Source organism: Saimiri boliviensis, chromosome 7 (genome assembly GCF_048565385.1).
Source record: "Saimiri boliviensis isolate mSaiBol1 chromosome 7, mSaiBol1.pri, whole genome shotgun sequence".
Lineage (NCBI taxonomy): Eukaryota > Metazoa > Chordata > Mammalia > Primates > Cebidae > Saimiri > Saimiri boliviensis.
The window spans coordinates 90,296,584-90,324,094 of record NC_133455.1 but is presented as its reverse complement, the minus strand read 5'-3'; the positions used below and the strand labels follow the sequence as shown (position 1 = coordinate 90,324,094).

At 37.2% G+C, this 27,511-nt stretch overlaps 1 protein-coding gene across 16 annotated transcripts in view; it reads right to left on the bottom strand.

Annotated features, from left to right (window-relative positions):
• CCDC91 (coiled-coil domain containing 91) overlaps positions 1-27,511 on the bottom strand; it is a 476,760-nt gene that overhangs the window by 64,034 nt on the left and 385,215 nt on the right. For 11 of the 16 annotated variants that reach the window (XM_074402990.1, XM_074402980.1, XM_074402981.1 and 8 more), the window contains one exon: positions 271-6,784. The exons of 1 other annotated variant lie outside the window; for it this stretch is intronic. Coding sequence is in view for 1 of the 15 variants with exons in the window: in XM_074403002.1 (XP_074259103.1) it covers positions 6,778-6,784 (7 nt within the window). In the remaining 14 variants the exon portion in view is untranslated. The remainder of the gene's footprint in view (positions 1-270; positions 6,785-27,511) is intronic. 4 more of the 16 variants (XM_074402984.1, XM_074402985.1, XM_074402989.1 and 1 more) reach the window with 2 other exon arrangements.

The window sequence follows — 27,511 nt, the reverse complement described above, 5'->3', positions numbered from 1 at the left end:
ATACATCGATATTATTTGAAATTTGTACAAAGGGCATATATTCAGACGTTACTTTGGAATTTCAATATGTAAGAACTTAAAATGGCTTTGAAACGTAGCCTGTATTTGAGTCTTTTACTGCTTCCCAGTTGAGAGAACAGGATAAGAAATCCACTTGTTGGTGATGTGGACAATTGCAGACTGAAGGAGGAGGAAAAGAGTAAAATAAAGCAGAGTAACTCATCACAAACTGAAAACTATACAACAGAGACAGATTAGAGTTGGACTCACCTGAGTATATGAGGAAAGTACAGAGGGTAACAGTTCAATGTATATCTGAAGTAGGAGAGTTCTTGCTCAGAAATAGATCTGACTACACATCAGTCATTACTCGCTGTATACAAAAGCAGAGACTGAAGTTGGGCAGGTCAGAAAGTGAATCCCATGCCACTATGTGCTAGCCATGGATCTTGGGTAAGTATTTTGATCATTCTGAATTTGTTTCCATATCTACAAAGTGGAAATATTAACATATATCTTCTGAGACTGTTGTAAGGAGTAAATGAACTGATAGAGATAAAATGTAGTAAACATAATCAGTCAATGGTGGCAATCCTCTCAAGAGCCTCTTTGAAAAAGAAAAATGATGGGCAAGAAATCAAGAGAGAATATAAAAAAGTATATGACTGTAAAACTATATATTTAACATCTTCTTGGATTATCTAAAAATATCAGGTAAAGTTTAAAGCAAGAAATAAATTGTGTGTCTCATGGATAAAGAATTTTTTAATGTGAAAAAGGTGGCTAATGAAAACCTTAAATTGCTCTCAAAACATATAAATTTATAGATTATATATAATAATTTGTGGGAAAGAGGGATGAAAAGCCATTCTCTTAATCCATACAAAGACATAAATTTAAGTTTAAGAATACAGAAGAAATTAGTTTTTCTTTTTTCTTTTTTTTTTTTTTGAGATGGAGTCTCTGTTGCCCAGGCTGGAGGGCAGTGGCACAATATTGGCTCACTGCTACTACTGTCTCCCAGGTTCAAGCGATTCTCCTGCCTCAGCCTCCCAAATAGCTGGGATTACAGGCATGCACCACTATGCCCAGTTAATTTTTGTATTTTTAGTAGAGATGTGGTTTCACCATGTTGGCCAGGCTGGTCTTGAACTTCTGACCTCAGGTGATCTGCCCACCTTGGCCTCCCAAAACGCTGGGATTACAGGCGTGAGCCATCATGCCCAGCCAAAAGAAATTAGTTTCTAAGCATGAGGAGCTCTGTATCATATTAATGAATGATATCACAAAATCTTTCTCTTGATAATTTTTGAGAGCAATTGACACCTCTAGCCTTGATAGTATGGATGTTGCAGAGCTATGTGCTAAAATATATCAAGTTTCAGGATAGCAAAGCAATTGAAAAATGACAACTCCAAACACCTTTGAAAGCAAGTGAAAGGAAAAGAAAAGGAATTTAGATCAGGAGACCACTAAAGGCTTTGAGTAGAATGAAAGGTCTCAAAACAAAAAGGACAGCAGAAATGATTCAAAGACTTCTGTGTATCAAATTCATCTGGACATTTTAGTGGTTGTAAAAGCATATTGGTGGGTAGAGACTGAGATGTAAAGAGCTTTGAAACTCCAGTTTAAGGCACAAATGGTGTTGAGGCAGTGAGTCCCGATGTGGTGTTCCCAGCAAGGTGACCAGGTTTCATGGGTCATTTAGACATGGGGAAATATAGGAAGGAAGGAAGTGAATAAGGTCAGTTGCTAGCTGAAATTCCATTTGGAAGGATCTGTGTTATCTGCCCCCACCCCCGCCCATGAGCTAGAAAATCGTATTTTCTTCTTTTAGCTATTTTTAATTGACCTCCATCAGTGCACTTGAGAGAGCAGGAAGATGTCAAGATCATAACTCAACTTGAGAACCGTGTGAAGCAAGGTGAGTTTGCTCAACCCTGGAAAATCTAAGAATTTGTCTCAAACACAGAGCTTAGAGTGCCCGACTCCATGAAGAAATTGATGTTTTTACCTAAAATAACTGTTCAAATTGTACATTTGCAACGTTTTATAAACATCAGAAGGGCACCACTGACACCCAAGTGAAAAATCCCCACCTTAGCCAAAATGGTTTCACATAAAAACAACTTCGCTACCAAGGAAAACTTTCTGCACTCCTTGTGCCCAAGGGAATCTGGGGCAGGAGAGTTTGCGCCTACCTCTGCGAAGAAGCAAAGACTTTAACCCCACATGGGAGATGTGCTTTTAGGCTGAAATGTTTCTGGCTTTAGCATCTGTCTTTTTCTCTTGCGAGTAGAGTAGGTACCTCCCAAATTCACTTTTAGAGCAGCCCCACACTGCTATTTGTCTCTTGTCCACCTTTTAACTTGCTCTGTATAAATATTTCACCCTCCCGCAGACAGCCGCCCACCTCCGCCTGCCTGCCTGCCTGCCTGCCTGCCTGCCTCCCTGCTTGCTGGCCTCTCTTCTCCAGGTTTCAGCTGGAGGAACACCTAGCAAACAACATGCGCTTTGGGGCTCAATGTTCTTCAAGCCTGCCAGTTCTTTCAGGAGGTCGTTTACATGCTTGGCTCCCACTTCAATGAATTACTCTGGAGCAGCCAGTGAAAATGCTTTTGCTCCTGAAAAATATTGGAGTGCTTTGTTGCAAATGGTGAATCCATGGCTCCCAATCATCGGAGATAACAGTTGATGTGATTGAATTGGCTGTTTCTTAGGGAGTGATTGTACTCCCATAAAGTGTGATATAGCATTTCACCTCCCAAATTATGTTTTGTAAATAATCTGGCATTTTTCTGTGATTCATCAAACTTCTTTTGGCACTGCCTACCTGGTCAGTCTCTTGTTTGTAGATTGCCATGGTGCATAATTCTTAATGGGCCAAAAAAAGACACAAAGCTAACATTTACTCATTACATCCACATAGTGTGTATGAAGAAAAACACCCCCTTGCTCACATCCTTTAGAAAAGACATAAATTTTGACAGGAAAAATATTTCAAGGGGAGCTCCGTGTATTTCTTTACTCAGTTGTAATGGCAATACTATCAAATTAGTTTGTGTTGCCTCCAACCTAATATTTTCATTTGGTTCTTTTTCCCCTTAAGTGTACTATAAAAAGATGATTAATCAAAAAAGAAGGGTTACCTTTGATTAAGGAAGTTAATTATGAGTGGCTGACTTGATGTGGGTGGGAGGTTTCACTCATGTTATTTTCTTCTCCATGGGAGAGCTAGAAAAATGGGCCATAGGCAATACTACAAAGAAGGAATCACTGGGAGTAGTAAAAACTTGAAAGGAAACTTCAACTTTCACTGCCATCGTCAATAAGCAATGCTGAAAATGTTTCTTTGTCTACATTTTCTTACACATTTAATGGGCCTCCTGGTGCTATTTAAACATTAAGCACGTTTCCAAAATCCCATGATGAGCTATATAAATAATCACCATATTATTATACCCATTTTACATTGGGGAGGCTGAGTCAAAGATGAATTAAAAGAAAGAAACTTGTTTTCATTATTGCTGAGTTCACCCTTAGAGTCCCATGAAAAGTATTTAAAGAGAGGTAGAGTTGCAAGCATGCACTTCGGAGCCAGAATGCCTAGGTTGGATCCCTGGTTCAGCCCCCTTGTTAGCTGTGTGAACAATGGGAACCTCTTTATGCCTCAGTTTTCTTATCTGTAAAATGGACACAATAATGGGACTCGCCCTCAAGAGTTTGTTTTGAATTTTCATTGAGTTAATTTGTGAAAACTACTTGGAACACTGCCCTCCTTAAATAATTCTAACTGGTGGCTATTGTTATTCTTATTACTGTGACACATCATTAGGTGTAAATACTAAATAGGGGAAACAATATTGAGCAGAAAAAAACAAACAAATGGTAGCTATTTAGTCTCTTCAGCTCCCAGGCATTTCTGTGTCCGCCTGCTCTATAAGCCTTCAAGGGTGCTTTTCTGGCTAAAGAAAAGAGTGTGACCTCAAGTGGAAATCATTCTGTACTTTTATCCTGAGACCCTTATCTCCTGGCATCATTCTTCTGGTGTCCTGGAGAAAAGCTTTGGAAGCATCAACTCTCTGATCCCTCTACAAGACGGTCTCACTGTCCTACAACAGGCATCCCCAAACTTTTTAAACAGAGGGCCAGTTCACTGCCCCTCAGACCGTCGGAGGGCCGCCCGCCACATACTGTGCTCCTCTCACTGACCACCTATGAAAGAGGTGCCCGATCCTGAAGTGTGGCGGGGGGCCAGATAAATGGTCTCAGGGGGCTGCATGCGGCCCGCAGGCCGTAGTTTGGGGACGCCTATTCTACAAGGTCAAACTAAAGACAGTTTTTCCATTACCTTGGTGATGATTGAGGAGAAAACCTAATATTACAATATGTCCATTGAATTGTGAACTGAACCTGAGCACTGGAACACATTTCTGTTTCTAAAGGTTTGGTGTTTGCCCCCAAGCCAAGCCTTGTCCTTCACACACAGTGGCTTCTCCTCGTGGTCTGGCTAGCAAGGGTACAAATTAACTTGGCACACACCAGGTGGACAGATTTTTTCATCAAAAGCTTTGCTTAAGTGTCCAGTCAGAACCTCATGGGCCCCAGAAGTTCTCCATCTGGCTGCATTCTTTGAAGTATGTTCCAAAATCAAATAAATCAAAATGTTCTCTTTAGGCTAACTTATTCACTTGCTCAGGTGGGCCTGTTGCTTTGAGGTGGCCTCAACATTTGCCACCCCTCTAATGATGAACAAGTGATCTCTTCGTCTAGTCTTGGTAAAATAAGACTGACAAAGAGGCATCTACTTCAGTTGTCGTAGAGACTAAACCGGACACAGCATGTTTTAATATGTAGGACAATATTTTTAAATGCTTCATAGGTAGCTAGTAAAGGTTAGCTTTTATTATGTATGTGCAATGAAGGTTTTACTAGGTTTGATTCGGGGATTTTAAAAAATCAGTATATGTTTTGCATTCACAAATCAAATTACATATTGGTAAGAGTAGGAATCATAACGTTTGGTTTGTTTTCAACCAAATTAGTTTATACTGTACTGTTGTGAGGAAATCACGTCGTTTGTTATCCCTCTCTGCATAACAATGCAGTTTCCTCTACCTACAAGGAATTTTCTTAGTCATCTCTCTGTTTAAACACCACTCATTCTTCTCAATTGTCACCTTCTTCAGGGGTCAATCTGGTGTCACTTCGTTACTTTCTTTTCGTACGTTTATTATTATAGTTCTCGTGACAGAATATGAAAAGTCAACTTTTCGAACATAAAGAGAGCTCTTTTGCTTTTCTTGAATTTCTTTGCTATGTCAGAAAAATAGGATACCAATCTTTCTCCTGCACCCTAAAAGTATTTGAGAAATAAGCTCATCCTGCCCTAAAGTAAAGCGAAGCAAGTTTTCTGTTGTTCAAGATTTGACTCAGGGTTTATGGGATCTTCAAAACCACTTATGATGATAATGGAGGAAACGGAGTGGGTGGGGGCTGGATTCTCCCAAAATATCAGAGTATAAGAATTGAGGGGGTAACTAGAGGGTTCTTGCAAGTGCAAGTGCCGATTCCCGGAGGTGGCCCAAGAAGGAAGAGATCTGCTTTGCAGAAGAAAGGACTTTGTGAAGAGTCAGTGTGGGACCCATTTTTAGAGTACCCAAGAGCCCCTGGGGCCCTGAGTTACGGCCCAGTTATCTCTTATCTCTCACTGAAGGGAGGGAGAAAGTCCCCTGCTCTGAGAAAATGACTTGGTTCTATTTCCTTTTTTTCTCCCAGGTCTGCAACGCCAGTCAATCCTCTAACATCTTCTCAGACTTCATCGGATTATGCAAGCTTTATACCTCTTCCTCACCCACACAACAGTCCCAGAACACCAAGCCACCTAATACAGTGAGCAACTTAAGGGGGCTAGGAGAGTTTCACACTTCGGAAATTAGCTGAAGACCCACGAATATTGACCCTTCAGAAACTTTGTTTATAACTATGGGTCTGCCACCTGTCTTTGCCTTCTTGCCCAGCAACCCATAAGCATGTAGAAGTGCAGTGAGGTGTGGATAAGGAGATTGTCTCCTCCGCCTACCTCTCACTACCCTCTGTGTATTCCCAATATCTGCAACACTTTCTAGAGTTGGGTATTTTAGATACGGTGCTTGGCTTTTGAGACATAAACTCACTTGGGCTAACTCAAATAATGTGTTTCAGATTAAGCAAAAATGGAAAAATATTCCTATTGTGAAATTCCAAGAACAGGAATCATATATAGATCCTATATTACTATCCAGTCTGCAGATTGATCTTGTCCTGGAGTAGGTGCTGAATCCTGGTACAGACATCCACAATTCGTGGGCAGGGTCATGGGATCATTAACACGGCTTCAGAAATTGCCTCCCTGGCAGGGGCAGAAAATGAGGCAATTTCTATGAGACAGATGTAGACAGAGTAGGCATTTGAATAGTCATATTTGGTATTCAGGTGCTCCATGAGTATTTCTTGACTAATGGAACTAGTGGCAGTTGAAAGCACATGTTGTGGAGTATATTAGTCCATTTTCATACAGCTATGAATAAATACCCAAGACTGGGTAATTTATAAAGAAAAAGTGGTTTAATGGACTCACAGTTCCACGTTGTTGCGGAGGCGTCATAATCATGGCAGAAGGTGAAGGGGAAACAAAAGCATGTCTTCCATGGTGGCAGGCAGGAGAGCATATGCAAGGAACTGCCTTCTATAAAATCATCAGATCTCGCAATTCAATCACCTCTTACTGGGTTCTTCCTATGACCTGTGGGGATTATGGAAGCTACAATTCAATATGAGATTTGTGTGGGGACACAGTCAAACCATATCATGAAGTAAGAGGCTTTAATTCAACATTTACTAGCTTGTGACCTTGGAAAAATTAAACTTTTTAAGTCTCAGTTTCATCATTTATTAAAAGGGAATAAAAATAATATATATGCTACAAAGTCAATGTGAGGATTAAGAGAAATAACTCATGTAAAGTACCTAGTAGTGCCAGGAACATAAGTATTGAATAAATAATAGCTAACAACATTAAAAATCATCACCATTATCATTACTACTACTGCTACTACGTACTTGGATATAAAATGCCTGCTGACTTTTTCATAGACATGAAATACAAAAGTATGAATAAAAAGATAAGGATATCATATCATAAATATTAAAATACATATAGTATGTATATATTTTATACATATTTAATATAACAAGTTCGAGGTTGGCATAAAAAAGAGAACAGTTTTCTTGAGTAGCTGATGGAGATTTAGACTAGAGGAGTTCTCAGACAGCAGGAGGAAGAAATACAGATAGAAAAAAACTGGTCTTTTTTGCCCATAAGATTATCTTGAGCAAATAAAATCAGGGTCTGTTGTTGTTGTTGCTGACAGAGTCTCTCCCAGGCTGGAGTGCAGTGGTGCCATCTGGGCTCACTGCAACCACCGCCTTTTTGGTTCAAGCGATTCTCGTGCCTCAGCCTCGCAAGTAGCTGGGATTACAGTCATATGCCACCACAACTGGCTAATTTTGGTATTTTTAGTAGAGATAGAATTGTGCCATGTTGGCCAAACTGGTCTTGAACTCCTGGCCTCAAGTGATCCACCCACCTCAGCTTCCCAAAGTGCTGAGATTACAGGCATGAGCCACCACACCCTTCCAAGCTCTTTTAAAATAGACTCTTGTCTCTACTCTCTGAGGGGAGATTCCAGGAGAGAAAATTAAAGTCTCTGATTATCTGTCTTTGTTGATTTACCTGCCCTGAAGCTGCTGGTTCCTTCCTCCCACAAATCAGTGTGCTCGTTATATGCTATACACTATGTTGGAAGAGAGAAAGGAAGGAAGCTAAGTGAATCTTCTCAAGAATCCACAGATTCTTCTCAAGAAGCCATTTATTATTCTCAAGAGGTCTCATGGTTTTTATCTAGGTTAGAGAGCAGGGTCTTTCCACTAGTATCATTGCCCTTAGTCTGCTGGGGCATGTGGACCTCTCCCCATCTGAACAAAGGACAGAGAAATCCCTTTCACTTTTACCACAATTCATGATAAAAAGGAGAATTTGCAAGAAACACACACACTCTCCCCAGTAGCATAATTTATGAAGCACAATTATCTGAACTACTTTTATCTTAAATCTAAGCAAAGGGTGGGTTTTCTACCATGAATTTGTAGGGTTTCTAGCACCCATACATTCTCTCAAGTTCAACTTCTTTTAAGGTGGGTTGTAAGTAAACACAATTCATGATAACACAGAAGGTGACTGTAAAATGAGCTTTTGGTCCAGCAAGGGTCACACGTGTCCCTATCACCTCCTTCTTGGTATATTAGTTTCCTAGAGCTGCAGCAGCTAATTACCACAACCCAGGTGACCTCAAACAACAGAGATCTCTTCTCTCTTAGCTTTTGAGGGAACAAATCTGAAACTAAGGTGTTGGCAGGGCCTTGCCCTCTCCAAAAGTGCTGGGAAAAGAGGGCTCCACATCGTTCTCTCAGCTTCCGGTGTTGCTGGCAATCCTTAGATTCATTGGCTTGTACGTGTATCATTGTAACCTCCACCTCCATAGCAGATGGCATTCTCCCTGTGTGTCCCTCTTTCTGTGTTTGTTCTTTTCTTATAAGGACACCAGCCACAGTGAATTAAGGGCACATTCTACTCCACTTTGACCTCATCTTTACTAATTACATCTACAACTACATATGATAAATAAAGTCACATTCTGAGGCTGTGGGAAAAACATGAATTTTAGGAAGACATCATCCAATCCAGTCCTCCTGATTTCATCCCTTGTTGAGAGTCCCTACATACATTCCTTGGCCCCAGACAATTTCTCTGGGTTCTTTAGGACCTTCCTATTTCTCAAATGAGGAAGATACTTAATCACCTGATTCCAGTGAATTTTTTTTTCTGGGCTTTAGGTCCTTTCACCTGTGCTGCTTTTCTCTCTTTCCAAGAAGTCTATAATCCTGGACTCTGGAAAATTCTATTATCATACCTGGCCTGTTCTGTTTTTCTCACACCCACTGGCCTGTGAAACTTGTTTTACCACCAGTTAATTTAATTTAATTTAGTTTTCTTCTAAATTTTTATTTCCATAGGCTTTGAGGGGAACAACAGGTGGTATTTGGTTATGTGACAAAGTTCTTTAGGGGTGGTTTGTGAAATTTTGGTCCACCTATCTCCTGAGCAGTATACACTGAACCCAATTTGTAGTCTTTTATCCCTCACCTCCCTCCCACTCTTTCCCTCTGACTCCCCAAAGTCCATTGTGTCATTTTTATGCCTTTGCATTCTCATAGCTTAGGTCCCACTTATGAGTGACAATATTCAATGGTTAGTTTTCCATTCCAGAGTTACTTCACTTAGAATAATAGTTTTTAATCCCATCCAGGTTGCTGTGAATGCCATCAACTCATTCCTTTTTATGGCCAAGTAGTATTCTATTATATACATATACCACAGTTTCTTTACTCACTCATTGATTGAGGAGCATTTGGGCTGGTTCCATATTTTTGCAATTGCAAATTGTGCTGCTATAAACATGTGTGTGCAAGTATCTTTTTAGTATAATTACTACTTTTTCTTTGGGTAGATATGCAGTAGTGGTATTGCTGGATCAAGTGGTAGTTCTAATTCTAGTTGTTTAAGGAAACTTCACCCTGTTTTCTATAGTGGTTTTACTAGTTTACATTCCCACTAGCAGTGCAGAAGTGTTCTCTTTTCACCCCATCCACGCCAGCACCTATTAATTTTGATTTTCTGATGATTCCACTAGTTCTTCAGTCAGCATCCAGACCCAAGTTTCCCAGCTGTGGAGTACTAGCTTATGTTCTAAATTCTTAGCTTTACCTGGACTTGCCTTTAAAAGCTAGAACAAGCCTCTTTGCAAAGTCTTGCTTCCTTTCATGGTGACACTATTTATTTCTATTTTCTGTCTAAAATATAGCCTCTCCTCTTTGTTCATAGAAGGAGTTAGTGACTTTCCTTGTAGGCTCAGTACTAATCAGCTCCCAGATTCTCTTAACAACTCATCACTCACATGAAGACTACAGGTTTTCCCAAATCATATTATCATGGTATTAAAATAGCAAAAACTTTTAATACACAATAGAAATATACAAATGGCTATATTCCCACCCAGAGGAAAAAAATGTGACACTACTTTAAAGTACCTATGTATGCTTTGCTTTTTATTAGTTTATATTATTTTCACTTTGTGTTGTAAATTATTTATTACAAAACTCAAGGAAATCAGTCTTACAAGTGATTAGGATCTTAGCTGACTCTGATTTAAGTAGGAAAAGTATTTATTAATAGGGTATTGGGTAGTTCATAAAATTACCTGAATATTAGATGTTGGCAACAGATAATAGTCTTGAGAAATTTTTTAAAAGAAAGCAGGTCAGAAGGGAATCACATGTCTACACCTAGCTGAATGGAGGAAAGGGGTGCTGGGTACTTTAGACTTTCAGCTAGGCAAAATACCAAAAGGAATGATAGAATATATCTTAGACCAGCACCTAGATGTCTCAGCCATACCTCATTTTAAGTTTTTCAGTACACCTAAATGAGCAAATATGCATGAACTGCAATTAACACACCTACCGGAGATAAATTCATTACTGTCAGAAGCCCACAGCAAGTTGACTCAGCCAGCTCTTCAGAATGTTTAATTCGCTAATATCAGGCTAATCAATAAGCCATAAGTTGGATCTTAAGGCTACTGTTAGTGTTTCTCTTTTTTCTTATTTTGGTTTTCCAGAACTGGAGAAGGTCATGATGTTAAGGCTGTGTCAATACTTTCAATACTATGTCAATACTTTAAAATTGAAACCTCAGCAATGAGTATTAATGTAAAAAAAGATTGCTCAAGATTCTGTCCATGTGTATGGTGGTAGCATAGGTGGTCTGGCAGGCCTTTGCACTTGCTCTGTACAAGATATTGTGTTAGGTGCCGGAGAATCGCTGGTGGTCTCACGGGGGCTAAGTTCCTATGAATCAAATTTACAATACATGAATAAATAAAACTATATTTCTGAATCATAAATGACCAACCTAGGTACTGTCATTTTGTAAAGCCCTTCTTGAAATAGCTTTCCAATCTTTATGGCTTGCATCAGACTGTGTTCTCTTAAAAGCAGAACCAAGAACAAAGCTTGTGACCAGGCGCTTAATTTGGGATGCGATTCTAGGAAGCAACAGTAGAAAGCAGGAGTAAAGTAGGTCAGGGAAGGAGAAAAGGTTGGCTACCACTATGAGAAAATTGAGTTCAGCCTTGTAGGATTCTCTGAAGGAGCTTTACAAAACATATTATCTGAATGCATTGCCCAGGGAAAGAAATGGGAAAGCATTTATCAGCTCATGCCTCAAATTGGTCAAAAACAGCTTCATTGAGATGTAATCCCCTGTATTTCTGGAGTCTGTAGGGCAAAAATCTCTTTTGATTAAGCAACTGTAAATGAGTTTCCGCTACATCGAGCCAAATGCAATATTAAGTAATACCTATATGTTCCGTACTTTTTTTTTTTTTTAAAAAAAAGCCTTATTAATGTATGGTTTACATATAATAAAATTTACTCTTTTTAAGTGTGCGGTTCTGTGAAGGTTAGCATTACCTACAGTTTACAAATTGTCTTCATTTATATCTTTCACTTATTTTATATAGTGTTTCATAGATATAAATATGAATCCAATTTATTCTTGTTAAACAATTATATGGTATTTGTAATAGTCATTAGTGTTATATACTAATTTTTTCAACTCTACATCAGGACAAAATTCCTCTGCCACATGAAATTAGGTGTACCCACTTAATGAAATGAAATGTGACCATAAGTGACACGTTTCTTCTAAGGCGGAGCTTTAAAGACACTGTGCTTGTAGGGTATTACTCAAGAAATCTTTGGCCAGTCCAATGTCCTGGAGAGGGTCCCCAATGTTTTCTTTTAGTAGTTTCATAGTTTGAGGACTTATATTTAAGTCTTTATTTCATTTTAACCTGAATTTTGTGTATGGCAAGAGGTAGGGGTCTAGTTTTTTCTTCTGCATATGGATATCCAGTTTGCCCAGTACCATTTATTGAAAGCTGTTTTCTCCCTATTGTATGTTCTTGAAATGCTTGTTGGAAATGAATTCAGTGTAAATTTATGAATTTATTTCTAGGTTCACTATTTTGTTCTGTTGGTCTATCTGTCTGTTTTATGCCAGTACCATGGTGTTTTGGTCACTACAGTTCTGTAGCATAATTTAAAATCAGGTATTGTGATACCTCCCATTTTGTTCTTAATGCTCAGGAAGGCTTTGGGTATTCTGGGTCTCTTGTGGTTTTATGTAAGTTTTAGGATTATTATGTTTTTGTCAAGAATATTATTGGTATTTTGATAGAGATTATATTGAATCTGCAGATCAATTTCTCTTTTATGAACATTTTAACAATACTGATTCTTCTAATCGATGAACATGGAAAGTCTTCTCATTTTTTATGTCTACTTTAATTTATGGCATTAATGTTTTGTAAGTTTCATTGTAGAGAACTTTCACTTTTTGCTTAAGTTTATTCCTAGGTATATCACTTTATTTGTAGCTATTATAAATCAAATTAATTACTTGATTTCTTTTTCAGATTGCTTACTCTTGGCATATAAAAATGCTACTGATTTTGATGTGTTGATTTTGTATTCTGAAACTTTACTGAATTTATCAGTTCTAACAGTTTTCTTAGGAGTCTTTAGGTTTTTCCAAATATAGAATTATATCATCTGCACACAAGGATAATTTGATTTCTTCTTTTCCAATTTCGATGCCCTTTATTTTTCTTGTCTGATCACTCTAGCTGGGGCTTCCAGTACTATGTTGTATAACAGTGGTGAAAGTGAGCATCCTTATCTTGTTACACATCTTAGAGAAAAGTCTTTCAGTTTTTATCACCATTCATTATGAAACTAGTTGTGGGTCTGTCATACATGGTCTTTACTGTGCTGAAATATGTTCCTTCTATACCCAATTTTCTGAAAGTTTTTATCATGAAGTAATGTTGAATTTTATCAAATGCTTTTTCAGCATCAACTGAAATGATCATATGTCTTCTGTCCTCCATTCTGTTAATGTATCACATTGACTATTTTGCATATTTTGAACCATTGTTTCATCCCTAGAATAAACCCCAATTGATCATAATAAACAATCTTTTTAATGTGTTGCTAACCTCTGTTTGCTAGTATTTTGTTGAGGATTTTTACACTAATGTTCATCAGGGATATTGGCCTGTAGCTTGCTGTTTTTGATATATCTTTATCTGTATCTTTTGCTGTTATAGTAATGCTGGCTTTATAGAATTAGTTTGGAAGTATTCCCTTTTCCTTTATTTTTAGAATAGTTTGAGTAGGATTGTTATTAGTTCTTCAAATGTTTGATAAAATTCAGCAGTGGAGCCATCATGTTCCAGGCTTTTCTTTGCTAGACTTTTTATTCTGACTCTAATCTTATAACTTAGTATTGGTTTATTCAGATTTAGGATTTGTTTATGATTCAATCTTGATAGATTATATGTGTCTAGGAAATTATCCATTTTTCTAGGTTTTCTGATTGATTTACATATAGTTGCTCATAGTAGTCCCTAATGATCTTTTGAATTTCTGCAGTATCACATGTAATGTCGCCTTTTTAACCTCTGATTTTATTTATTTGAATCTTCTCTTTTTCTTAGTCTGGCTAAGAGTTTGTCAATTTTGTTTAACTTTTCAAAAAACCAACTATTTGTTTCTTTGATCCTTTGTATTTTTTATTTCAATTTCATTTATATCTGCTCTGATCTTTGTTATTTCTTTTTTCCGCTAATTTTGAGTTTAGTTTGCTCCTGCTTTCCTAATTCTTTAAGACGCATTGTTAGGTTATTTATATAAAGTTTTTTTCTAGTTTTTGGATATAGGCATTTATAGCTATAAACTTCCCTCCTCATACTGCTTTTGCTGCATTTCATAGGTTTTGGTATTTGTGTATTCATTATAATTTGTTTCAAGAAACTTTGCAATTTCCTTCTTAATTTCTTCATTGACCCACTTGTCATTCAAGACAACATTGTTTAATTTCCATGTGTTTTTATAGTTTCCAAAGTTTCTCTTTTTTATTTCTAGTTTTGTTTCATTGTGATCAAAGAAGACACTTGATATTATTTTGATATATTTTTTTCAGATTAATCTTGTGGCCTAACATCTGGTCTGTCCTTGAGAATGATCCATTTGCTGAGGGGAAGAATATGTATTCTTCAGACACTGAAGGAAATGGTCTGTAAATATCTATTAGGTCCATCTGGTCTACAGTGCAGATAAAATCCAATGTTTCTTTGTTGATTTTCTGTCTGGATGATCTGTCCAATGCTGAAAGTGGGGTGCTGAAGTTTCTGGCTATTATTGTATTGGGTTCTAACTCTCTCTTTAATCATATTTGTTTTAGATATCTCAGTGTTCTAGTGCAGTGTACATATATATTTATAATTGTTATATCCTCTTGCTGAATTGACCTCTTTACTGTTATATAATGACCTTGTCTTTTTTTATAGTTTTTTGTCTTGAATCTGTTATATTTGATATAACTACAGCTTTTTCCTCATTTTTTTTGTTTCCATTTACATGGAATTAAATTTTTTAATGAATTATATGAGCTACATAAAATATCTTAATGTAATTTTCAAATGAGATGCCAATTTTCCCCATGAAATTATTTTTCCTATTGATTCAGAATGTGCCTTTATCATAATTAAATTTGTTACGTATAAATAGTTGATTACTGAACCTTGTTCTGTTTCACTGATCACTGTCTCTATTCCTACTCCAGTAACACTCAGTTTAATTGATCAAGACCTCTACAATTTTTCTACTTCTAAACTATATTTCTATTAGCTATTCTTGCAAGTTTAGATAAATTTGAGAAACTATTAAGTTTCACAAAGTACTTCATTGGAGCTTTAATATCATGTAACATTTATATATTACTTTGGAGTAATTTGAAATCTTTACAATATTGAATAATTTAATCCAAGAACATGGTACATGCCCTGTTTGTCTTATTTTATGTACTTGATAAAGATTTATAGTTTTCTTCATATAGGTCTTGCATGTATCTTGCTCTATTATTTAATGAATTATTTTTGACATATTTTCCCCAAGTTACAAGACAGAAATGAGGTCATTAGACTGAGGCAATCACTATAGTTTAATCGCTTTGGTTTCACTCTGATATTCAATGTTTTTAAAAGGATACTTATTTCTTCCTCTCTACTCAAGCAAAGCATTGTCTTTCACTGTGACAGTTTGGAAGAACCCATTGCATTTGACCTGCAAATTTCCTTTCATCTGATTCAAATTTATGTTCTGTTGCATGAATGATGACAGGGTAGTTGATCCCAATTGGCTCAAATCTCATCAGCCAAATGGTTCTTGAATTCTCATGCGTTTTAAATAATGGCTCCCTCTGAAAATGTTAGTTATTAAATCACAGCACAATTACTCTTACACAGCAGGATGTCACATTTATATTAAACCCTTGTGGGCAACAGTATAGTACATATTGCACACATGGGCCTGCAGGAACAATTTAAGGCTTAATGTGTACAGAAAGATGGAAGACAAGACTCCTCTTAGGAGAAGTGGAGACTCTGAAAGATTTTTCTAAAACTCAACAGGTGAATTGGAAATTGTGAAACTGCCATAACCAGAGCCCATTCTCCATCATCCTGCGAAACTTAAACTGTTAGGCTTTCACAAAACAGAAATTCCAAACCTACTTGGAATTTCATATTACGGCATAGCATGTTTTTGAAATGTTTACAATAACTTTTGTTGAGAAAAGTTTTTTTCTTCTGTTTTAAATATGTATCTATTTCTGTGTTTTTGAAGTTCTATAAATCTAACTAGAATGTTAAGCTTTGATTGAACTGATACCGTATCTGTCATTTAAAGAAAGTATTTTAGAATTCCTTATCTTTCTTTACTTTCCACCCATTTTTTTCTCATTTTCTTTTATTATATTCTTGTTTTTTTCTTTTATTATATTCCTGTTTTTTTCTTTGACGGTGCATCTGCAAGGAAAGGAGCACCAAGAATTGCAGCCATCACCAGAAGCTGAGAGACAGCATGAAACAGATTCTCCCCCAGAGCCTCCAGAACAGTAGGATAATTAATTTCTGCTGTTTTAAGACATGCATTTTGTTGCATTTTATTATGGTATCTTTAAGAAACTAATACACTCTGCTTAAGAATATAAATATTGGTTCTTCTTGCTAGTGTGCAAATTTGGAACCCAAGTTCAGTTCTTCTCTACTCCTCTTATCCTGCCTCCCCAGAGATGCTCATCAGCATATTCTAGGACTAAACATTCTGGGTATGTATTATAATGTACTGCAGTAGGAAGCAGCACATACACTAATAGATAGAATACTCAGTTTAACTTACATCTAACTTGGTACATAATATTGGCTTTAATAATCTGAACCTGCTTTATCTTCCAAGCTGAAAAAAATTCAGCTTGGAGGACTGAAAAGGACTGAAAAAAATTCAGTCCTTTATATTTACTCCAGGCCACATCTTCAGGTCCAGGATGAAATGCCCTGTCAATACCTCTGTCCCCCATTAACTGGATCATGTAAATTCTGTGCTTAGAACCCTGTGACAAATCTCTCTCTCCTTAGGTACCGTGGCATAGACAGAAATTCATTAGGCAGGGCTTACACCCAAGAGCACTTCATTTCATAGAAATCCTTTCCTTTGCTGCACTCAGCCCTGCTTCTGTAACGTATCCCCTTTCCCGCGTGCTGACCTACCATCTGCCTCCATGTACGATCTCTCTTCAAGCCTATACACGTGTGTGTTTATGCGTGTGTGTGATACATATATATATCAAATATATATGATATACATATGTCACATACTCAAATATATATAACACAAATATATATATATATATATATATATATATATATATAAGCATACATATGTGTATATGTATATACACACATACATATAATTGTTGTAGCTTAACCCTGCACCACACATGCCATGCTCATCCTCTGAGCCTTTTTACTGGCCTCACAATCCTATGTTATGATCAAAAGTATCTCTCTCCTGGCTAGTTGTAAGATTGTTAACTTCAAATGTCTTATTATATTCCACAAACATAAGATTTGGGGGGAGAAGAGGGAGTGAAGCACTTATAGTGTTAGGGAGGATTTTCATCATGGGAGCATCTGAATGTTTCATATACAAGCTTCTTCTAGAACAATTATTTTATGACCTCTATAATCCCATGGGGTACGGTTTGATCTAAGACACAAATCTGGCATTTTTGGTGAAGCCAGTGGAAATCTGCATTTGTCCCCTGATGGAAGGAGTTAAATTCAGATAGGGTGAGATAATTTCAAGAGATGCCATATATTTCCCATGTAAAAACTAAAATTTTAGAAATAATAAAATTAGCAAAAGAGAAAAATTATTGCATTATCTGACATTCTTTACTAGGAGCCATCCAAGGATAAGCAACAGGCTTTCTCTCCACAGAATATCTGACATAAATAAGGACATTTTGAGCATTTGGGAATTATTTAGATGTTGTTTTATAGAAGTATGTTTCCTATCTCTAGAAACTCAGACTACCAGACTTTTGGTTTTCTTCACTTTGAATTGTAGAGAATACTTCATGGGACAAAGCAAGACAACTACCAACAAGAAACAATGATCTTGGAGTGGAATTCGAGAAGTGATTCTCAGATGTCATGTCCCCATGCCTCAGTACAGTGTGCATTATTTCATTCCTTCAGGGTAACTGACACGAGTGGGCCTCCAGGTCTGGAATGTAGGACATGGCTCACAAAGAAGCCCAAAAGAGAGAAACCACAGTCTGTGCCACCTGCCTTAGGCTTCCATAGGGAATTATAAGACTGATGAAAGACTGTGTCAAGGTTGAGTCTAAATGACTCACTATGCTGCTTTGATTGCTTCTCACCTTTCCCAAACCCATTGACCGTCCTGAGGAACTATCTGTGTGATCAATTCTGAAGTGGAAAAAGTGAGGGAAGACTTTCTTCCTGATAGATCTATTCTACTGTACCCTCCAACTCCAACCTTATCTGTGACGTTTGGTGGGGGCTTTTAGTGTAAATTTTTAACCTGTTGGGTAATCTACAGAGATAGCATGTCAAAGTCAACATAAGCTCTAATTCCTCACCTTACCTAAGTTAAAGGTGGAAAAAGCTGGACTTCCAGTTTCTAGATAAAATGCAGCCAATTTAAAATTAACTCAAATATGAAGGGGGTTATTGTTAAGAGTATAGGAGTATAAGTGCAATTTTATTTTATACATGCATAATAAAGTTATTATATAAACTTAAGTAAGCCTTGCCCTCAGGAAGAGGTCCAAACTCATTAGCTAAGCCATAAAAAGGTCCTGCCTGCTTTCCCAACTCAAAGGTAGTTTCTCTGCCCTCTCCCATGCTACTCTCCAGACAAATTAAACCCCTGGCTGTTGGCCAGAAGTGTAGCTTCGGCCTTTCTTTTCCTTTGAATGCCGATTTCAAGGCACACCCAACTCTCCTCCCACTCTCAAGTACTTCTTACTCTCCTTCAGCGTTAGAGCCCTTCTATTCTAAAATGTTCTCCTTGAGCTCCCAAAACATGGAGGGAGGTTTAATACCTGGGTTAACTTCTAACCAAGCACTTGCATCTTTGTAATTTTCTGTTAACTGGCCAGTCTCTGTCACAAATCTGAAACCCCTGTGGAGGCAGGGACTGAGTACTCATCACCATGATTTCCTCAACGTCCTGCACAGTATCCAGTAACAGTAGGCATCAATTAGTATGTTCCCAATGAAGCATCCCTCCCTCTTGCCCTCAGAGCATTCATGTAACTACATCATGAGGAACACTTTCTCATATAGTATATCTTTCCAGTTCAAGAATGTTGCAAGTGGCTGGTGTCTCTGAGTTTGGTGTTTAAGACCAAAACACTTGGACTGGAAGCAACAGGGGTGAAAAGGAGGTCAATTTAAAACTGCAATTTCATTGTCTGTTAAGTGGAGGAAATACTGTATGTATATAATAATATTTCTTTTCCTCACAGAGTCGTGGTAAGGCTAAACGAGATAACTCACATTCAGCACTTCAGTAGACTACATGGTATAAAGTAAACAATAAATGTTAGTTTAAGGAATGATAGTATAATAGAGTCTTAGAGATCATTTAACACCGTCTCCTCCCACCCAGTGCAGGAAGGGCCTTGGCTGAGGGTTGGGCACCCAGCCTATGTCAGACCACCCAATGGGCTTGAGGCAGCCCCTCTGTGTGTGCAGCCTTGGTCAGAAAGTTCTTCCTCTGACAGGGATGAAATCTCCCTTCGGCACACATCAAGCCTCCTGTTCTCTATAGAGAAACTGAATTTCATTTTTATTTTTTTGTTTTACTTGACTTGATCTGTATAAGTAACATAAAATTCTTTCCCTCTCTTAAAAAACTAAAGGAGTATAGCCAAACTCCCCTTTCCCTACTTTGCTTTTATCTGGGGATCCCACTTCTTTGTGTCAACTGGCTAGCAGCCAACCCTCTGTTTCTCTCCCATGTCTCTGCCCTCTCTATTTCAAACCTTCTTTGGCTAAGTCCTCATTTCCTTTCTCATGTTATATGGCTTCTTTTAGGATAGTTTTTAATATCCTAATGGCCTTCCTCTGACTATATCCAAATCCAAATCATCGATGTTAGCCTTTTGCAATGTGTTTTCATTTCTTAAGAATTTTGCTGAAGTGCCTGCCCCTCACTGAATCCAGAAAAGAGGTAAATAAAATTACTCTTTAATACAATCTTGCAATATAAATAAAAATCTAAAATGCATAAATTCCACTCATACAGGTACACTAAAATATACATCTAATCCACACACATACACATGTAGATGTTCACGTTTGCTTGTTAAGTACTTATTCCAGCATATATCCAAATGTTGGAATAATACATATGTGGTTAAAAAAATCAGGAAGTTAGTATATTTGAGATAATTTGGCAAATTGGCCAAGAGACATTGCTAAAGGGAAGAAAGTAATTTGCAGAGAAGTATGTATAGGTGATTCCCTCTTATGTTAAAAATGTTAAAATAGACAGAAAAATAATTATTTATTGTATTGATATGATAAATGTTTAGAAGACTACACAGAAAAGTTTTGAGTTGTCATATTGGAAGAGAGAATGAGGTATGGTAGGAGGATAAGAAGAAAGTTGAACTTTTTTTTATTTAATACCTTTTAATAGCACTTGAATTTTTTGCTACAAGTATGTATTACTTTTATATTGTTAAGTTTATTTCACAAGGACATCACTAATATGGCAGAATAGGAAGCTTCTGACTCTGCCTCTATGCCTCTATCTACCCAGAGACACTAAATTAACATCTATCTATATCAGTTCCTGTTGAGAGAAAGTCAGAGATCAGTTGAGAGACTTCTGCACACTGAGTAACTGGGAAAATGTATACATTGTGAGTTTGAGAAGCTGAAATATACATATCAAATAGGTAAGAGAAACTGAGGCACACTAGGCCATGGCCCCACCACAGACATGCACCATGTCTGTAGGAAAGGAATCCCCAACGCCCAGTTTTCCCCTGTGTAGAGGAAGGTCTGGATCTCATACACAGGGCCTTGACCCCAAGTTTCCTCACAGTTTGACTCTTAATTCACACAGTTAGGGCAAAAGGGATTAAACGCAGCCATATTCTTTTAGACCCTAGGAAATAAAGCAGTAGTTTTATACGGGCACACAGGATCTTTAAGGGATTCTGTCCCCTTGTGAGCAGTGCCAAAAAGGAGCCTCAAAAACATAGCTCCCTGTTTCCCTCCAGAAGAGATTTTAAAAACAGCCATCCAGTAGCTAACTGAAGATACGAACTTCTAACTAATTTACACTGGGGAGTTGAAGAGGCAATCATCAACCCACCACCTCGCATGGGAGGAAATTGTACTCACACTGAGAGCACTAGCTTTTACAACATCCACTTAAGGTAGTGCATCATAAAACTGGTAGCACTAGGAGCAGAAGGGACTGTTAGGCTAAGAAGGTATCTTCTTGGCCTAATAAAGTATCATACAAGTACCTCCAGGGACTTTATCCTCCTGGAGCTATGCAGAAAGGGCCTTAAAAAAAAAGAAGGAAACATTTCTTTCTGTTTATCCCCAGAAAGGGTTTAGGACACACATCAGCAGCTCTTCAACAACAACAACAACATAGAAAGTATAAAAAGGTGCTAAACAGTAATCATAAATCTAGATAAAGCTATCTTCTGAACGACTCTCTCATAAACCTATTAGTTCTGAAAACAGAAGGGCCTGTGCATATGTAAGTCTCCTTGATCCCAGAACAAAGAAGTGGTTTTAAATGGGTGCCCGAACACTTCCAGGGACTACACTCCCTTGGAGCAGTACAGGAAAGGAACATGAGCATTCAGCTCTCACTTTCTCTCTAGAAGATACTTATGACACACAGTCCCAGTGGCTGCTTGACGACGTGGTTTCTAACAAACTTACAGTGGGAGCTAACAGTGTACAAAAACACTAATTTTTAATAGCCAGAACCAGAGTTCCACACTTCATGAGATCTCCTTTGAGCTTACTCCAGAGATAAATCCAGGAATGCCCAATCTTTTGGGAAGAAGTTTGATCATGCACAGAGCACCACAACTTCCACAGCCCCCACTTAGGGGACTGTCTCCTTGATGACCTAGTTCTAGATTTTCAGTGGGTCTTTGCAACCCTGAGTGGTTCAAGACAAAAGAAAACAAACAGGTGGATGTATAATGAGCCCATTTCCAGCAGCTATTTCTCCAGGATCAGAAGGAGTAGGCTGAAAGTGAACACAGATATTTTCCAAAGATCTTCTCCCTGGCTTAGCCCAGAGAGAGTAGGAAATAAACACCTACACCCAGCCCAGCTTCACTGTGAAGATAGAAAAAACTGGAACTTACATATAACACCCAAACTCACAACACTCAACCTTTCCAGCTACATCTAAGGAGCATGATGCCTATCATACCAGTCTCAGGGTATTGACAAGATGTGGCATATCCTAAGCCCCAGGGGGCCACAAAAACAGAGACAGCAGTCTGGACAAACACAAAGATTTGGGAGGCAGCTTAAAATCTCTAGCTGCATGGAATGGTGAAAACCTTCTTCTCCACAAGTGCAGTCTAACAAGATGGAAAAAGGTAGGTGTCTATCTAACGTGCAGAAACCAACACAGAGAATCAAGGAAAACAACTAGGGGAATATATTCCAAACAAAAGAACAAGATAAATATTCAGAAACTGACCTAAATGAAGCAAAGTTTTGGGATTTATCCTGCAAATAATTCAAAACAATGATCATAAAGATGCTCACAGAGGTCAAGACAGCAATGCAGGAATAAGATGAGAACTTCAACAACAAAAAAAAATAGGAAGTATAAAAAAGTGCTAAACAGTAATCATAGATCTGAAGAATGGTATAACAAAACTGAAAGATTCATTTGAGTAGTCCAAAATGGACTAGATTAAGCAGAAGAAAGAATCAGTGAACTTGAAGACAAATCACTAGAAATCTTCCAATCAGAGGAGAAAGAAAGGATAAAAAGGAGTGAAGATAGCTTAAGAGACTTATCGGACACCATCAAGCAGAACAACTTATGCATAATTGGCATGCCAGAAGAAGAAAAAAAAAGAAAAAAGGGAATGGAACATATTTTTAAAATAATGTCAGAAACTCCCCAAGTCTCAGGAAGGAATTAAAAAGTCAGATCCAGGAAGCCCATAGAACACCAAGTAAGATGAATCCAGGGAAGTCCACATTGCAAAACATCGTAATCAAATTGTCAGAAGCTAAAGACAAAGAGTGAGGAAAAAGCAAATTGTCACATGTTGGGGAACCCTCATGATATTATTAGTAGACTTCTCATTGGAAATCTTGCAAGTGAACAAGAAGTGGGATAATATATTCAAAATATAGAAAGAAAAAGAGTGCTAACCAAGAATATTAAATCCAGCAGTAGCAATGTTCTCTTTCAAAAAACAAAGGGATAATAAAGACTTTCTTAGAAAAATCAAAGCTTAGTTTATCGCCACAAGACCTGCATTACTAAAAATGCTAAAAAGTTTCTTGAAGCTAAAGGACATTAGTAACACAATCATGTGAAAGTAAAACACTCACATGTAAAAGCAAATATATTGTCAAATCCAAAACACTCTAATACTGTAACAACAGTGGATAACTAAATATTATCTCTAGTGTAAAAGCCAAAAACCAAAACACTTAAAAACAACTAAAGCTAGAATTACTTGCTTAAAAACTATTATAACAAGATACAAAATCTGCCATTAATTTTAAAAAACATGAAAGAAGGGAGAGTTTGTGCATGTATGCAAAATTAAGGTGTCATCAGCTTAAATTAAGCTGTTATAAGTATGAGACATTTTATATAGGGCTCAGGAAATCATGAAGCACCAGCTATAGTAGACACACAAAAGATAAAAAGGAAAGAATGAAAGTATACCACTAAAGAAAGCCAACAAACCACTAAGGAAGAAAGGAAGAATGAAACACAAGATCTGCACAAAACAACTAGAAAATGAACAAAATGGAAGGAGTAAGTTTATACCTATCAATAATAATGTTGAATGTTAATTGATTAAACTATCTAATTAAAAGATACAGAGTGGCTGAGTGAATCAAACAATAAGACCCAACTCTATCTGCCTACAAGTAATTAATCTTCTTCAGAATGACCAATGCATCTGAGGCCTTATTTTCATGTTTCTCTCCACTGTGCATCCTGAAACTTGTCCTGAGCATGCTTCTAGTATAACATCTCTACCACCGATTTTTTCATTAATACATGATTCTCAAGTATGGTCCTCAGCCCCCCAGAATCGGAACAGGCCTCTAGATATGCTGAAATGTAACACATTTCTTCTATTTTTAAGTGCATAGTCTTTACCTTTTCAAATAACTTAGGAATATTATTAATAACAGTAACCATATTAATGGCTATGTGTATAATGCCTACCATGCAGCAGACAGTTTTCTATAAGCTTTAGCCTTCCCAGCAGCCCAATGGCATAGGAATTATTAACATCCCTATTTTACAGATAAATGAACTAAAGCACTAGGAGGTTAAACAACTCAAAAAAGCAGACTCAAGATTCAAACAAAGACAGTTGGGCTCAACAGTCTACAATCTTAATGATTAAACAAAATTATCTCTCTGACATATTAAAATTTAGTACAAGTTTTATTATAGTATTCTCTACTTCTTCATTATCATCATTTCCTTTTTTCACTAAAGTAGGAACTGTTAGAAAATGAGGTTGGCAAGCTTTTCGTCTTTTCTATGAGAGTCAAACCTTTTAAAAAACAACAACAGTAGATGATATGTTTGTAAACAGAACGTGTCTTAAATTCCTACCTCCAGTGCCTAGCAGAGGGCCGGCTATATGGTAGATGCTCAGAGGAGAAGAGAGGAGGAAATGAGGAAGAAAAGTCTCAGAGAGACAAGAAAGGGAGGAGAAGGAATAGGGTGGCAGTATAGAACAAAAAGAAAATCCAAGATGAAAGAGGAAATAATCCTAACAATTACCACATATTACAGACAAATATTTGTTGATTTATCCAATATCAGTAACAAAATGACCATAAAGGCAATCTCTGCTCAAGGAAAGTAGGTACTTGATGTTTAGAAGTTATTTGGCTATGATACCAGGGTCCTCTCATTTAATTTGGATGTCTGAAAAATGAACTAGAAAATGTCCATTTTCATTCTTTTTAGATGTATTCTGCTCCAATACTCTAAAGGGAATATAATAGAAGGTAAAAAGATGTTACCCTGTAAGATGCAAATACTTTGGAGTCAGAGTATTTTGAACAAACTTGGAAATACAGTAACTGATTACTACATAGCAAAACTACAAATATAGAGTCATTCCTAGTACTGTGCTTGATCCAATATAGCCAAAGTTTTATTACACAAAATAGCAGAGTAAACCAATCTCATACTAGACATACATTTGTAAAGGCAAACAAATCACCACTCCCTTAAAAAAAATAAAAACAATGCCAGGAATCCAACATTCATGAGCAGCCATAAAATAACAAACCAATGTGGACAGATTTGTTTAAGTGTTTTCAAGGAAACTAATTTATTCCCAGAGCTTCCAAGAGTTTAATATAAAAAACAGTGACTACATGTTTTGTGAAAACAAGAAAAAATAGCCTTATGGTGTGTATAACTATTTTCAAGAGGAAGTTACATGGCCTAATGAACTGCATCTTGGGTTGAGAGTCAGGAACTTCAATTTTGTTCTTTCTCAAACACTCTCTGACTGTGTGGCTTTGGGTGAATTACTTACCCTCTCTGTGTTTCTTAATTTTTTTAAAAAATTGAGACTATACTGGCTACACAGAAGAAGTATTGTGTTCAATGAATTAGTGACAAGAAGAAAGAATCATTCAAGTATGAACAAAGAAGGGCTGTGTCTAACCCGAAACACACATTTTAAGTAGTTGGAAACAGTTCCTTCATTAGGTAGATAATTTCAATAGTTTATTTTTTAATGAATTCCAATTACTCTAAAAGCCATATTTCTAAAATTACCGCAGAAAATTTATGATTCTCTTTTAATATTGAAACTGTCTATTCTTTCACAGAACTTCTGGGTCATCTATTTTTTTGTTATGTTTATAAAATCCAAATTCACTTTTGATATTGACACCATGTGTTTTTTTTGCAGAGCTTCCACATGAGGATTGCCTATATTTTTTTTGTTATGTTTTCACCATGAGACAGGATGAGAGAGAAATTACTTCAGCATCTGTGTCCTCTCTGTTCTCATCCAACCTAGTTAACTTTTGAATTCTGACTCTGATTTATTTATGACTCACAGTAAATAGTCAAATATAACAGAATCTAAGAAATCTTTCATAATACCCCATGAAAGCCCAACTAGGATAAGCTCACAGTGTTTTGTACATACTTTCTGGTATTATCCACTTAGATGTCTGTTGCTCCATTGACTAAAAAATCATCTGTGGTAGAGCATCTGCCTTACCCTTCTTTGTATACACAATACCAACAATAATGTGTGGCATATGGAAGATCTTAAATAAGTATCAGTTCAGCAAAACTGAAATTTGAGCAGTTAAGTTGGTTTCGTCAGGAGAATTGAATCATAAATAAATTTCTCAAATTGACAGTTTTCTAACTAACAGAACCAAGAATCACAGAGAACAGCCTCAGAAGCTTCTTCTATCAAATTGCTGGATAGGGGAATGTAATGAGGCATAGCTAATTTAATAATTTCAGTAACCTCCAATAACTTTCCACTGCTCACAGATTGTCTAAACTTAGAATGGCATGCAATGCCTGTGCAGCTCTATTACAATCGTCTTTGGATAATAAATTCTCTCCAGCTTCATCTCAACAATGGCAGCTTTGCTCAATGCATACTTCACTCTGGCCACCCAGAACCCTGTGGCCAACACATGTGTGATCACATCAGGTCTTTGTACAGTCTAGCAACTTTCATAAGGATTTTTAAAGGGAAATGTCTTTATATATGTTAGTCCTTGAAGCTCGAATATTTTCCCCTTTTTCTTCTCACATGAACTCCTACTCACCTTCAGGTCTATCCTCTATGAAGTTCTACCAAAACTCTCCCACCCCACTACTTTATGTACATCTCTCTACAGGAACACCTATCATTTGTTTATGTAACTGATCAACAATCTTTGATCAGTTATATAAACAAATGATATGTGTGCTATTCTTTTTTATGTCCTATTTTTTATATGACCCCAATTCTAATGCATGTCTGGCTTTTATTATGTGATCATACATTTTCGTAGAATGAATTAATGTTTGCGAGTTCAGTTCTTCAAATTAATGTTCTCTTGCCAACCACATTTTCTGAAATCTGTATGTACCTGGGCTTTGGAGGTTAATGAGCAAATCATGATGACATGGAAAGTAGATTTGACTTGTTCTACAGTAAGCTATCAGAACATCAAAAGCTAGGTTTTCAAGGACAAGGAAATTAGCCATACAGGTTTTGGTGACAACAAACATGTACATATTGAAGCAAGATAAGTAAGATTAGGAGGCCATACTGCCTTGTCCTCTAGTGTAAAGCCCGGTGGGCTCTTTTGCTGTGGGTTCCTTGTGCAACAGCACCTAACTCTTTTGCAAGATAAGCAGTCCTACAGGACACCAGCAGACCACCAGATAGTTACAAGTGCCTAATACCCAATATAGCTTGGGGAAAAGAAAAAAAAACCCTTAGCTTCCTCAGTCTCCAGCCAGTCAGTACCAAAAGCCCAAGAAGCTATTAGCTACAAATTCCTGCCTTGGGGGAAACTAAGAACATTGCCAGCATCCAATACATGCAGCTAGGCTTGAGTTTTACCTTACAGTGACATTTTCCTTCTTTAAATAGTAAAAAGCA